Here is a 15,725-nt window from a genome sequence, read left to right on the forward strand (position 1 = left end):
GGTGGAATTTTGCACGCTCACAAGATTCAAGGCTGTCCTTGTATGTGCTGTACTGGACTTGCACATGTTCCCCTTCATTGGCGGAGTAGTTACACTCTCACGAAATTTCGGGTTGGGTGAATTGTTGCACACTCACTTAATGCTAAGATAGCCCTGTGCATGCCCCCCTTTTTCACTAGGTGGACCTCCTGCGTTCCTGCTGGATACTGTGTGGCCATGTGCATGGCGCCTTTCTGGGCGAAGTATGGTATGCCCTACTTCTCTGACGTAGGTACGGCCTTGGGCATCACCCCCTTTTTGGGGCAGGCCTTTGCATTCTTGCCCACTGCAGTTTGCCAGGTACATTTCCCCCCTTTTTCGGGGCGGTCAGTTTGCGTTCCATCGCATACCATACTAGTCTTGTGCATAACTCCTTTCAGTTTGCACTCCCGTAGATACTGTGGCACTCTGTGGCTGGCCCTCTTCGCTGAGTGATATATTTTTGCAGTGAGCGGACGTTCTTGTGCGTTGTTTCCTTCTCGTCCCGTAGGTGGGTTGGCCTTCTCACTGCTTACGGGGCTACTCGTACGTATGCCTCCTTTCCTCCTGCGACATACTTTTTCTCTTGGGATACGATGATTGCCGCAAGCCTTGCACTATTCTCTAAGGAGATCATTCTGTCCATCTGTGTAAGCCTAAGGTGTTGTCCAATAAACAACAAATGAATACCTTATATTTAAGTAGACGGGCTCTACTGTTCGCTACTGCACAGAGCTGGGTGGTACTCATCCATTTGTCCTTCCGCGGCATTGTTTCCCTGTGCTAGTGGTCACATGGTCGAGAGCGCTGTCTGCAGCGCCCTTCGCATTTTATGTTGGCTCTGGCGGGACTACGGTCCCCTCGCCTAATACCATTTCCTCCTCTTCGGGTGCAGTGTGGTATGATTCTTTCCGGATTGGCGCCCTCGGTGCTTCAGTCTGATCTGCTACCAGGTTCGGGCCGCTATTCTTGGGAAGGTCACCCAACTTCTCTTGGGTGCTCGCTTATACAGGTCTGGGGGACCTCCACCTTGGGTTCTTCAGGGTATTCGCCTTCTGCGAGGCGGTGAACCGGGCGTCTCTGTGTAGCGGTGTTCTGCTTTTGAGCTGTCCTATGGCCTCTCTGTTGCCCACTCCCCCTTTCGGTTGGAGGGTGTTATACCGGCCTCTGTCTCGCCTGCCTTTTCTCGCCGGCTCTGTTTGGCTCCCACTCGGTACAGATCATTCCGATGTGGCGTCTGTTCCGGCCACGCTTCAGAGGCTGTTCCTTCACTGCCCTTCCCTCTGGGGAAAGCATGGTTGTTCATGTGGATGGTTCTGGTGTTCCTTTTGAGTCTCCCTTGTCCACACTGGCTGTACTAGCTGTGTGCCTAGTTACCGGGTCTACCGTTTTCTGTCCTCCCGCTGGGTGCAGATTGCGTTTTTTTTCCATTTTAGGCAATGTTTCTGCTTTGGATTCACCTTCTCGGTAACTTGGGAGGACTACCAACTGTAGTCCGTCTTCCTGTGGTGGCTACATTGGCTTCGGCTTTAGCCTGTCTTGTCCTGGCGGTTGCTGGGCGGACCCTTCGGTTCCTGTCCGTTTGTCCTTCTGCTTCCCCACTCTGGGGGGATACGGGACAACCTTGCTCGGGGGCCGACGGGACCAGTTCTACCGACTGTTCTACCCGTGTTACGGGTCTGCGCCTGATCATTGGGTTTTCACCCGCTTGCCCAGGCAACTCTAGTGGGCTCGCTAGTGTTCGCTTCTAGCCGAGTTTTTCGTCCAGGATCTGTGGTAGGACTTAGGGTTTTACCTGGGGTTCTGTGGGAAGCTGGGCCGTTCCCCCACTCTGCCTTTCTCCATGGTTCTGTCTTTCTCCAGTCCGGCCTGGACCTGGGGCTGGGACTCTGTTGCTTGAAGTATCAAGTGTCATTCCTGTCCTTCCTCTTTCAGCGTTCCCAGGCCCTCTGGGCCTGTCAGGAACTTCTTCCATGGAGCGGCTCTTGGGTTCCTTTGTACTGTCCTCCGGTACCGTCCTGGGAACTACATACTAGGCTCTTGGCGCTCCAATTTTTCCTTGGAGCCGTTACAGAAGTTCCCTCTACTAACAGTTGGGTTTCTGTAGCCATCGTGTCTCTGATGGGTGCCTGAGTGGCGGCCCTTCTTGTTCTGAGCCTTCTGTCTTCCCCCAGGACAGGGCTGTTCTCCATTCCGTCTCTTCCTTCCTTCTGAAGATGGTGTTTGTCTTTCATTTCATTGAGGCAGTCGTCCTCCCCTTCCCACCCCAGGGAACGTTGGAGATCTCCGACTCTTGTCGACATTCGGTCTCTTGTGTTTCCAGGAGGTCCGTGCAAAGGGTTGACGGCCTCCAGGGTGGCTTTCCTCCGCTTTCTCAGAGTGGCTCTTGTTGTGGTTGCCGCACCAAGGGCAGGGTTCTGCTTTTGGTGTCACCATTCATTTGGCCAGAGTTGTCGGTTTTTTCCTGGGCCGGAGGCATTAGGCTTCGGCCATGCATTTGTGCAAGGCGGTCACTGGTCTTCCTTGCACACCTTACCGAGTTCTACAGGGTGCATACTCGGGCTTCGGCGTATGCTGTTTCGGGCCGCCTGGTCTGCAGGCGGCGGGTTTTTTGATGCCTTCGGGTGCTTCGCCTTGGTGCTGTGGTCCCTCCCCCTTTGGACTGCTTTTGAACGTCCCAAGGTCTTCTGTGTCCCCCAAGGAAACTGGGCGAGAAAACGAGATTTTTGTATAACTTACCAGTAAAATCTCTTTCTCGCTCTTTCCTTGGGGGACACAGCACCCACCCATTCTTTGTTCTTCTCTGACTGTTTCCGAGTTTGTTTACCCTTTGGGTAGTTGGCTTGTTGGTTCCAATTTTTGGACTTTGCCTTTTCTCACTACTTGGACACGCAACTGGCAGTCTCTCTCTCCAGGCTGAGGGTATAGCTGTGGAGGAGGGGCTTAACAGTCTTCACTTAGTGTCACGCCTCCTAGGGAGATGAGCTATACCCAAGGTCTTCTGTGTCCCCCAAGGAAAGAGCGAGAAAGAGATTTTACTGGTAAGTTATACAAAAATCTCGTTTTTCGGGAACGGACGTTCGTAGGACCTTTCGTTCCCCATAATCTGCCCAAATATCAGGCAGTGTAAATCCACCTTTAAATGAGTGTTTATGAGCTGTCAGGAGCTTAGAGATACGTTTTACAGACTGAGACCAATTGAAAAAAGGATTGTAGCCCAAAATGATTAGAATGCAATAATTTGCGTTCGTAGCCTTTGAGTTCCTGCTCTCTCCAGAGTCCAGGAGGCCATCAATGATTGTAAGACCACCCACTGGACTCCCAGTGGTATAAATATATAAAATACAAGTTTTACTGAACATTTTCCCTGCTCCGACATGCTGCCTGCAGATCAGACACAATGTTCAGCCTGACAGATTTCCTTTAAGATAGCAAAGGCTGTGTACCCACTGTTCTCATGTGTATAAACATAGTCCTGCTTGATCATACTGGATATACCTCTAGCTAATCTGAAGAAATAAGACTGGGATTACCACTAGTAACTGTCAGGAAAAGTCAGCGATCCATCCTACTGCTCATTCAGCAACCATCATGATGGGATTGTGCTGATCCTAAATACTCAACCTGAACTGCCTACGACTATTGAGAATGTAGTCAGATGATGGTTCAAGGAAAGAGAATCGGCCACCTTAATCCCATAGTAATGAGGAAGCAGGAAGACACAGGAGCGCTGGTTTACCATATGCTTCACCAGGTTCACTGGCAACTTGCATGTGTGTGTTAGGGCTCATTCAGATGGCTGTCCGCAAAAATGCGGATCCGTTTTTTTGCGGATTAGATGCTGTCCCATTCACTTCTATGGGGCCTTTCTTCCATTGCACGGCTCAGCAAAACAAATGAAACATGTCCTATACTTGTCAGTGAAAATCAGGACATGGCCCCATTGAAGTCTGCAAACGGAATACAATCCATATTTCTGCAGACATGCTGAACTGTCCGCAAAAAAAACGGATCCGCATTTTTGCGGACGCATACGGCCGTCTGAATGAGCCCTTAGTGTAAGGGATGCAGCATTATTTCTGTGTGGGCTCAGTGTGGTTTGTCTGGATGTTTGCCGTACAAAAGCTTTGGCCGACACACTTTACACAGTTTATTACTTGACACAGCCTTGTTTTAGTAACAGAAGGACGGGGGGGTGCAGCTTCTCTCCCTGAGATGGTGGGAAGATGTGGGAATACACAGCACTGCTCAGAAGGACAACTGGAGTCCCAAAACTTTGGAAGAGCCTAGAGGCCAGAGCTACTGGAGGCCTAGCATAGATATCAGCCCGCTATAATGACACAGGAGTGAGTGGGAACGATGAGCAGACTCTTATATTTAGGGAATCAGCTTCTGTAATAGCTTTGAGATTTCTTTTTACTGTCCATCCATGTCAGGGTAGATATTGAATTCCAGATAAAGGGATGACATTGTTCTTGTTACAAAATAATAATATAATAATAGTCTATAATGTAATGGTAATATGGTAATGATCTACAGAATAATAATAATCTATATTTATACAGCACCAGCATAGAGAATGCAGCTGTATCAATGTGTGTACACATAAATCTGTCAATCATCATGTGTGGGCGGGGCCAGCAGGACTCTCACTGTCTTTTGTAGGAGTCCAGTCGGGCTTTACTCTGCTTTTAACTCAGAAATCCTGCCCCAAATCACATAAACCTGTATATCACAGAGCTCAGCTTCTCTTCCTCCATTAAATGCTGATCTATGCAGCAGAAATCACTTGACATGTTCCCTTCTGTCAGCAGATTTGTACCTATGAAACTGGATGACCTGTTACATAAGTGATCCCATGTTCATATGTGCCCGCATTGCTGAGAAACATTATGTTCTAATATAGACAAATGAGCCTCTAGGAGCAATCGGGGCGTTGTCATTACACCTAGAGGCTCTGCTTTTTCTTCAACTGCTGCGCATTGAAAACGTCATCATGCCTGGTCCTTTCAATCAAGAGGGCGCAGCAGTTGCAGAGAAAGCAGAGCCTCTAGGAGTAATGACAACGCCCCCATTGCTCCTAGAGGCTAATTTGCATATATTTAAACATTTTTCTCAGTAATGCAGGCACCTATGAACATGGGACCAACACAGATGCCTTCAGCTGCTAAGCGCACATGTAACAGGTTATCCAGTTTCATAGCTACAAATCTGCTGACAGATTTCCTTTAAGATGTGAACTATGGTCCTAGAAGACCGTTCCTTGACAGATGTAAACCTTTCTGATCCTGAAATTTCACCCAGGTGGATTTTAATCGATCTGACATATTCAATTAAAAGCCACAGAAGTCAACCTGTTTTGTAACAATCCTAGTGTATCCCATTGACTTAGGTTTCTACAGCATTCTCCACTATGTTCATTATTGAGCAAGGGAAACCTGTTGGAAAAGAATAAGAGAACAAGAGACTAATGTGATGCTGGCATTCCTTGCCTACTGGAATCTCCTCTCTCCTTGTCGACATGGAGGCTGCAGTACTTGCCCTGCCCTTCCCCGCATGATCTCTGTATTGACCCTGTGTTATCTGCCCTGACCTTTTGCACAACTACTGTGCTACATGAACTCTGCCTGTCCTAACCTTGGCTTGTCCACTGACCATGCTCTTGCCTGTCTTTTGGGTTCCTCACACCTGTGTCTTTTGACCTGCCTGGGTAAGCAGCTTCTGAACAGAGACCACTTCTATAGGTAGTGACTCGGTGGCCCCTGCAGTGAAGTCCACGTACTCATACGGGAGTGAAAAACAGAGGTCGATCTTGACAACAGCCTCAGCAGTAGCCCCAAGCTAAATCTAGTCCCTAAGCTCAGTGGGTTAATACCTGCCACATTACACCTAGTGTGTTAGAATTTTTTTTATTATAAAGCAGCTACACTAGCTTATGGTCCATCATAGAAGAGCCAACACCTGCGGTCAGAACTTAAGGACAAAGGATACTCAAGGTTTGCATCTTAAAGGATAACTGTCATATTTTCACTCAAAATTCTATTTTCATATATGTTGTTGCTGCTGCGGTGATAATCCATACTCTCTAATTATTGTGTTCATATACCACTTGTTTAATAAGATTCCCTCCATAGCAACCGCTCCTCACAAGATTTCTTTCTGACTATCTTCTCAAGATGGCCGCCGATGCCCTTACCCTGAGGCTAAGACCTCCCTCCCTAACTACCCAGAATTCATTTGGCTCATCTCGGGAACGCGCAGCCTCACCCCAACCAATCGGATTTCTTCAGACTTAAACACGCCCTCTTCCTCCTGAGTAGTTAATCGCAAATTTTTATCGCTAATTTTATTGAGCATATCGGCACTATCCTGGTCTGACGGGAGCGCGCACGCGGAGTTCGGGACTGCCCACTACTACGTCCTCCGTCTTCTGTATATAGGAGACGGAGGACACCTAGCCACGCTGTTTTACCCATACCTCTGAAATGCCTGGAGGAGGAAAGAACATGCTGCAATTACTAGGTAATTCATTACCTATACAAAAGTATTAACTAGTGAACTCAGGTAAACGTAGTCAGACCAATCCAATTACATAAAAAAAAAAATATAAAATGTCGGTGCATAGAACCTGACCAAAAAACCTTAGTATTTCTTACAGCTAGGAAGTGGAAAAAACTGCGACCTATCTATACAACGCTCCGTAAGGCCGCATTACTGCTCACTGTTGGGTACAGTATCCCAGACCATACTCTCATCAGAAGAACGTAATCTAGCACATCTAGAGTTGCGTAACTTACCTTCATCATATAATGGTGATGTCTTAGTAGTATAAGACTGTAAGCTCCGTAACCATTAACCTAATGAATACTGTTTGCTGGGCAATGCCTAAACAAGTTCGGCCTGTTGCTTGGCAATAAGTGCTGCAGCCAGCAGGTGACTACTTTGAACTTCTTGGCCCCTGTGGAGAAGACCACAGCCACCCACTATGCTGCAGACATACATGTGATGCGTATTGATGAGGCATCATCAGCACTGCTGCCCCCTCCATTTCTCATGGGAAGAGTTCTTTCATTACGTGATTTGGAATACTAGTCAAAGCAGTTTTCTTGTAATGCTTCTACCTATGATTCAAGCTAATTGTCCATCACCTCACGCCAGTCACCTTCTTCACAAAACGTGTTATATTAAATATGTTTGATGGTGTCAGTAGGAGTCATTGGTCCCAGACCTCGGTACTAGATGGCTAGATATTGACATGGATGTATATGTATGCACGGCTTATACCCACGGCAGCATCCCTGCCTTATCCTGCCTGTTGTCTCCACAGAACTTGCAGTGGGCCAGAGACGTGTTGCTAGGCAGCAGTATCCCGTGGCAGCAGCTGAAGCACATGCCAGCACAGGGTCTCTTCTACGAGAGGAACAAGACTAATTTCTTCAATGTAAGTTATGGTCATTGACATGGGTGCATGGAATGCAAATGTGAAGAGGAATGGTTTATCACCCAGCTTTCTGAATACTGGCAGCCCAAACTGTGAAAATATCCGCAATGTCATGTAATATAGCTAATTCTGCATCCCCCTGATCTTCAGGTCAGTAGTTTCATTCTTTTCATTGGAAAATGGCTGGTGACAACCCATATAGCTCTGTGTGCTGTCCTCTGGATAGCAGGCTGCATTGGAGCCAGAGGTAAACCAGATGGTCAGAAAATGGTCTTGGTTGGTGGCCAGGATGAAAACCTTCACATGACTCTGTGATGAGGCTGTAAACAAGAAGCCACGTTGCCTGTAGATATCGTTATGCCGTCGTTTCAGCCATGTTGGGAGCTGTGGGTCTTCGATGTATGTTTGCATCACCTGTATTGATCCTGCGTTACTACTGTATTACCATCCTTTCTCATCCAGAGCTGCATTCACAATTCTTCAGGCAGGGTTGGTCCAGTGTCCCAGCATTCTCTGCCGCCTCAGTGTGCACTCACATCATGCTCTGGTTCTTTGCAATGTATTCAGGCCTGTACAGTAATGTAGAAAAAGTTATCTGATCCGCAGCTGTCGGGAGCTCAGCTAAGGCTAGTTTCACACTAGCGCCAAACTGTTCCGGTAGAGGAACAGCCTACCATAGTTCATCATACCTTTCTACCTTTCCCCGCCAGAGCCCATTGAGTATAATGGGATCCGACATCAGTGCCTGGATTCTGCTGGACAAAAAACGCTGCTTGCAGCAGTATTTGTCCGGCCGAATCCTGGCACTAATGCCAGAAACAGGCCGGATCCCCACCGGGTCCCGTTTATAGTCAAGGGGGGCTCCATCAGTTTCCCGTTATGCCGGATGCGATGAACTCTGGCAGGCTGTACCTCTGCTGGAACGGTTTAGCGCAAGTGTGAAACTACCCTAAGCAGTTGAGGGCATCTCTGACAACAAAGGTCTCGACTATTTCCAGCAGAACTGTAAAAGGCAAGTAAAGTCTCCAACTCCTCACTGGATCACTTTTCTTAGAAAATTATTGATTCCTATAATGGACGTACATTAGGGATTTGCTAACAAGATTCCCCTGAACAAAAGAAAGTAGCAAGAAAACCAAGCTATGTTCACATTGTGGCAGCCATTCAAAAAAGACACCTTGATGAATCGGTCTTATGATTGGCTCATAACCATGCCCGTTAAGGCTCTTTGCCAGGCTCCGTCATTTTGACACCAAAAATACTACATATACAGGGCAGATGTGAACAAAGCCTTTCTTGGTATAAAAACCCGTCTTTTTTAAAGTCTGCCTCACGTCTTTGGCATGAAGTTTCAAGTTCTTTAGAAATTGTTCTCAATTTATGTGTTTCATCAGTCCTGGAAATGCTTCTAAGATGTTGGCTTTAGTATAAGCCTTCTGTTGTAGATTTTATTGAGCGTAAATTTATTTTTGTCTAGGGTTTTGGAGCATATGTCTGCATTGGGATCTCCACTATTCCAGTTTAAATATTTTAGTGTAAACCTACTAATAAGCCATAATTGTAATCTACTTATCAGCATTTCATGAATGGGATCACTTTATGAAAATGCTGGAGAAGGACTAAGAAAAGTTAATAACCAGTTTCTCCTCATTCTATGTTAGGATCATTGCTTAAAGCTGACCATACACATTAAAGGGGTTATCCCATGAATAATGTAAAAAATGAAAATCATCATATAGTACATGACAATCTCTTTATAACAAAGCTAGAACCAGCCCTGTACCTCACATGGATCCAGAGATCTCCCAATTCATTGCTCTGCTAGATTTATATCAAGCTCTACCGCTCAAGGGTGTGTCTGTTCTGCTGCAGCTCAGGGGGCGTGTCTGTTCTCTCCCTATCGCAGCTCAGGGGGAGTGTCTGTTCTGCTGCAGCTCAGGGGGCGTGTCTGTTCTCTCCCTATCACAGCTCTGGAGGCACTTGAAAGATGAAACTGAGCATGTGCGGCCTTTTTAATGAGCTGGTCAAAGAAATACGAAATTAAGTGGCGCTATACAGATACATTTTATTGAATAACTCATTGGCTATACAACATTTTTAATTACATGCAATTATAAAAGTATTCAGATCCAGGTGCTGGTTTAAAAACTGTAGAATATTTTTTGTGGGACAGCCCTTTTAAATTAAAGGAACTGTGGGTTTGGTGGACCAAGAAAGTCCAAGAAAGACGGACAGAGTAACAGGCGCAAATCCACAACCAATGGTAAATAACAAATTGGTTTATTCAGGACAACGCGTTTCGGGGTGCATGACCCCTTTGTCAAGTCTACAGAAAGAAATGTATTGATCACATACAGTGAAAATAAATAAGTATGGATAATAAACCGTAGCGAGAGTGAATATACATATACATGTATATGTACATGTATATGTATATTCACTCTCGCTACGGTTTATTATCCATACTTATTTATTTTCACTGTATGTGATCAATACATTTCTTTCTGTAGACTTGACAAAGGGGTCATGCACCCCGAAACGCGTTGTCCTGAATAAACCAATTTGTTATTTACCATTGGTTGTGGATTTGCGCCTGTTACTCTGTCCGTCTTTCTTGGACTTTCTTGGTCCACCAAACCCACAGTTCCTATACTCACCCATTCGGCGGTTCAGCACCGACCGAAGGGTGTTTGGACAAAGTCGGCGGCACCAACCAACCCTCAAGATTACTCAGCTCTCATTGTAGTTGCACCATAGGCGTGTGCAGCCTATTGCATTAGGGTGTGCACCCTAAAGTACAAACACACACGCCCCGCGCACGTGTGTATGTATATATATATTATATACATACACACACAGGCCGGGCCTCACCCTAGCGTTGCCGTGACTCCGCCTCTGCGCAGTAGCGACTCTAGGAACAATATATAGGGGGGGCACATAAGATACCACAGTCAAAAATGAGGTGGGCGGGCACTAATAATTTTCACCACTTAATCATGCTACTGAAAAAACCCGAAATAAGTATATATAAATAAGATTACAAAATAGGAGAGTATTGCGGTATGCAGGGATACCTTTTTATTGTACTATCCTAATACTTAAAAGACAAGCTTTCAAGAGTTTTCCTTTCTTCCTCGGTATTGCTTCAGACCTGAGAAAGAGAGAAACACTCTCCAAAACTTTTCTTTAGAGTTTAAAGCAGTTTCAGCACTATAATAAAATAATTTACTTACAAAAGAAGTCTACTGTACCATCCTCTACTTGCTTCCGCGGATCTTCCCCTGCTTTCAGTCTCTCCTCAGTGCGCAGGTGCACTGTTATGGGGGATCTGTGAATGACACACTGTTATGGGGGACCTGTGGATGATACACTGTTATGGGGGATCTGCGAATGACACACTGTTATGGGGGGGATCTGTGGATGACACTGTTATGGGGGCATCTGTGGATGACACTGTTATGGGGGCATCTGTGGATGACACTGTTATGGGGGCATCTGTGGATGACACTGTTATGGGGGCATCTGTGGATGACACTGTTATGGGGGCATCTGTGGATGACACTGTTATGGGGGCATCTGTGGATGACACTGTTATGGGGGCATCTGTGGATGACACTGTTATGGGGGCATCTGTGGATGACACTGTTATGGGGGCATCTGTGGATGACACTGTTATGGGGGCATCTGTGGATGACACTGTTATGGGGGCATCTGTGGATGACACTGTTATGGGGGCATCTGTGGATGACACTGTTATGGGGGCATCTGTGGATGACACTGTTATGGGGGCATCTGTGGATGACACTGTTATGGGCATCTGAGGATGACACTCCACTGTTATGGGGGCATCTGTGGATGACACTGTTATGGGGGCATCTGTGGATGATACACTGTTATGGGCATTAGTGGATGACACAGGGTTATGGGGGCATCTGTGGATGACACAGGGTTATGGGGGCATCTGTGGATGACACTGTTATTAACAGTGTGTCATCCACAGATCCCCCCCATAACAGTGTCATATTCCACACAGATCCCCCATAACAGTGTCATCCACAGATCCCCCATAACAGTGTCATATTCCATGGATGCCCCCATAACAGTGTCATACACAGACCACAGATATCCCCTTAACAGTCTATTAAAGGGATATCTGTGGATGGCACTGTTATGGGGGCACCTGTGGATGACGCACTGTTATTAACAGTGCGTCATCCACAGATTCCCCCCATAACAGTATCAGCCACAGATCCCACCATAACAGTGTCATCCACAGATCCCCCATAACAGTGTCATATTCCACACAGATGCCCCATTAACAGTGTCATCCACAGATCCCCCATAACAGTGTCATATTCCATAAATGCCCCCATAACAGTGTCATCCACAGACCACAGATATCCCCTTAACAGTGTATTAAGGGGATATCTGTGGATGGTACTGTTATGGGGGGCCGGGGGAAATCTGTGGATGACACATATATAGCAGCATCTTGTGCTATATATGTGTCCACAGATTCCCCCCCCAATAACAGTGTCCCTGACAGGGACCCCCAACAGGGGGGGTGGAGGCCTCAGGCCCGCAACTATAGACCCCGCCGCGTCCCTTTGGTAAAGTGTTGTAAACTTGTAGTTGTACTACTGTTACTAACTTACTGGGACAGTGGGACTCCCTCCAGCTAGTATTCACGCGGGCTCTCAAACATTCAAACTAGGCCGGCGGCAGCGTAACGTGACGTCACTCACGCCGCACGCGCCTGCTCCTCCCACTTTATTAATGAAGCAGGTGAAGCAGGCGCGTGACGTCGGAGTGAGTGACGTTATGCAGCCGGCTGCCGGGACACGGAGCACAGGACTCCCCAGGAGCAGTTGAGCAGATGTTATTGAAGCTGTGCGAGTGTGCGGGGCAGCCGGGGTTTAAGAGGCAGCTGCGGCAGGCGGCGGTGCAGGAGCACAGAGGTGTGATTAGGGTGTGCCCAGGCACACCCCGTGCGCACGCCTATGAGTTGCACCCAATTGGTGCAACTCTAACAGGTGAGCATATTACCTCCCGTCTGAAAGGGGGAAAAATCCATTACATATTCACCCTATGAGCGCCTTCTCTTTCCCTTTTGTCTACAACCGCTTTTAAATTAAAGGAGTTCTGCAGTTTTTTAAAATTGATCTATCCTCTGGCAGGGGTGTCGGACCCCCACCGATCAGATGCTGATGATCTATCCAGAGGATAGATCATCAGTTTAAACAAACTGCAGAACCCTTTAAAGTATACCTACACTTTCAGGTGACTTTTCAGGATAAGCAGCCATGTATGTACATGAGGATTAACACAATATCTGGCAATATCTATTATATTGGAACAGTAAGTACTTACAGTTCTAAAATTAAATGAGAAATACAGTGTGAACAAAGAATATTTGCTGTGATTTATTCTTATTCATAAAACAGGGTCGGAACCCTATGCACAGCAGACATCATACAGGGAGCGACAAAGTTTATTATTTGGAATATCTATTATATGACACATATTCTGTATTTTTAGCATTGTTTCCCTCTGTTGGCTCCATCTCTAATTCTCACTTCTTCCTACACTAGTGGTTGGAGACTAGCTGCTATGATGTCTTCCATGCACTGCACCCAGAAACTAGAGGAAATTGTTCTCCTTTATTACTGTCTTTAATATATGGAGAAGCAACAGAGCATACAACCAAGAACAGAGTTCTGAGCAGTATAGATGTGAAATCATGAAATTAACCTTACAAAAAGGACATCCCTTAATTTCCCTATCGATTTAAAGAACCCGTTCCAAAGGGTACTGGAGAGGGTTATAGGACTGCGTAAATGTAAAACCAGTAGCTGTGAGGCTGTAAAACACTTAAAGGGGTTCTCCGAGAATTAAGAAAATAAAAATACTTAACTATTACATTATTATAAATATATTGCCAAATAATTTTCATTAGTTATAATAGCTTGTTTTGTCTAGGGAGCAATCATCAGGGGCAATAAAATGGCCGCTGTCCTATTAGTACACATACAAAACTGTCTTACTCACACAACAGGACAAGTCTTATGTCTCCTCTTGATCTCCGTTCCTACAGAAATTCAGCTGAAAATCTTATCAGCTGTATTCAGGATCATAATTCCTGACAAGCAGAGAGGAGGATCAGGCAGCTCTTCAGCCCAGTGTTGTGTAGTAACTTGTCCTTTATATGTGATCAGGACAGGTTTTGTGTGTACTAATAGGAAGGTGGTGATTTTATTGCCCCTGATGATTGCTTGGGGCGCATTTACGCACGACAACTGAGCAGGCAATTATCAGGAAGGAACCGTTACTTCCCAGTACTTGGCTGCTCATCAGTGGCGGTTATAGCTGATGGCTACTGCTATCACTTGTCCTCATACAGATTCATTGTTTCTGGGGAGAAGCTCTCTCTCTACACACCACAATCTGCAGCCCAGAAACAGTGATTTCATGAATGATGAGTTCACCCTATGAATGAGTGTTTTGCTTGTTCATTGGGTGATTGGTGGCACCTTTACATGGGCCCATTATCGAGAACAAGTACTCATACTAATGTTCGCTCCCGCTAATCGGCACAATAATAGACCTGTGTGACCCCGCCATCAGTGTTCCTAAGGCGAATGCTTCCTATTAATATAGATTACATTAAATTATCCCCAAGGCTATCATCATACACTGTGTTATCTTTAAAAGAAACGCATCAAGCCACCCTAGAGACATAGGGGGTCATTTATCAAACTGGTGTAAAGTAGAACTGGCTTAGTTGCCCATAGCAACCAATTAGATTCCTCCTTTCATTTTCCAAAGGATTTGTCCAAAATGAAAGGTGGAATCTGATTGATTCCTAGGTAGCGTTGAGCGAGCATGCTCGGCCGAACTGCTGTTCGGCTCGAGCATTGCAGTGCTCGGCCGAATACTGCGTGTGCTCAAGTACAATTTTAATACAATGAAAGTCAATGGGAGACCCGAACATCAAACCAGGCACCCCCTGCTCTGAAGAAGAGAGGGTGTCTGGTTCACAAAAAAAGGTTAGAAATTGATGGAAACCCCATCAAAATGGTTTGGAAACAGCATTAGGAGGATGACTGGATGCATCTTGGACTCCTATTATGTACGACATACAATAGACAACCACACAAAGACTATATGCCAAAAGCCAGGTATGTGCAAGCCAACAATCTATCCATGAGACAGATAACAGTCAGCATACCTTACAATGGCAGCCTTGTGCACTATGAGACATTTCAAACCAGCTCTCATCTGACTGAGAGTCAATAAGCCTCAAAGTTGCTTCATATCTGTTGGATGGCTTGGGTGGACCTGCGCACCTAGATCAATATCATAAGGGTGACAAAAAGTTTTCTGATTGTCCTAACATAATATTCAATAAACTTTCTATACAGTTTTGTCATGTAAACTCATTTTCATAAACATGGGCATATGGGAATGACATTCAAATGAGCAGAATGTGCCTTGTTTTTCAGCTGAAAAACCATTTGCATGGAAAATTTGCAATAAAAATTTGTGATTAGAATATTTGCGATCTACACTACTCATGAACAGCGCCATCTATTGGATTCATAGTCTTGTCATAAGACTATGAAACCAGTAGATGGCACTGTTCATGAGTCATTACAAGCAGGGCAATAGTCCTCAGATACACCCTAGCAAACTTATATTACCGCAGATAAAGTGATAAAAGATGTGTGAATGATAGCAGCAATCCGATATACACCTCAGTGTTAGCGCAGGCTATTATAGGCTGAGTGCTACACGGTGTGTGGACTCTTTTGGGCAGGGTGCCCCACTTACTAGCGCCCCAACAAGATGAACAGTTCCATCTATTGGTTTCATAGTCTTATGATGACTATGAATCCAATAGATGGCGTTGTTCATGAGTAGTCCAGATCGCGAATATTCTAATCGCGAATTTTCCATGCAAATGGTTTTTCAGCTGAAAAACAAGGCACAGTCTGCTCATTTGCATGCCTTTCCTATATGCCCATGTTTATGCAAATGAGTTTACATGACAAAACTGTATAGAAGGGTTATTGAATATTATGTTAGGACAACCAGAAAACTTTTTGTCACCCTTATGATATTGATCTAGGTGTGCAGGTCCACCCAAGCCAATCAAAAGATATGAAGCAACTTTGAGGTTTACTGGCTCTCAGTCAGATGAGAGCTGGTTTGGAATGTTTCATAGTGCACAAGGCTGCCATTGTAAGGTATGCTGGCTGTTATCTAT

At 45.7% G+C, this 15,725-nt stretch overlaps 1 protein-coding gene across 6 annotated transcripts in view; it reads left to right on the forward strand.

Moving 5' to 3' along the window:
- CABIN1 (calcineurin binding protein 1) overlaps nucleotides 1–15,725 on the forward strand; it is a 196,786-nt gene that overhangs the window by 120,310 nt on the left and 60,751 nt on the right. For all 6 annotated transcript variants that reach the window (XM_040416393.1, XM_040416396.1, XM_040416397.1 and 3 more), the window contains exon 29: nucleotides 7,346–7,459. In XM_040416393.1, the coding sequence (XP_040272327.1) occupies nucleotides 7,346–7,459 (114 nt within the window). The remainder of the gene's footprint in view (nucleotides 1–7,345; nucleotides 7,460–15,725) is intronic.

Source organism: Bufo bufo, chromosome 2 (assembly GCF_905171765.1).
Source record: "Bufo bufo chromosome 2, aBufBuf1.1, whole genome shotgun sequence".
Taxonomy (NCBI): domain Eukaryota; kingdom Metazoa; phylum Chordata; class Amphibia; order Anura; family Bufonidae; genus Bufo; species Bufo bufo.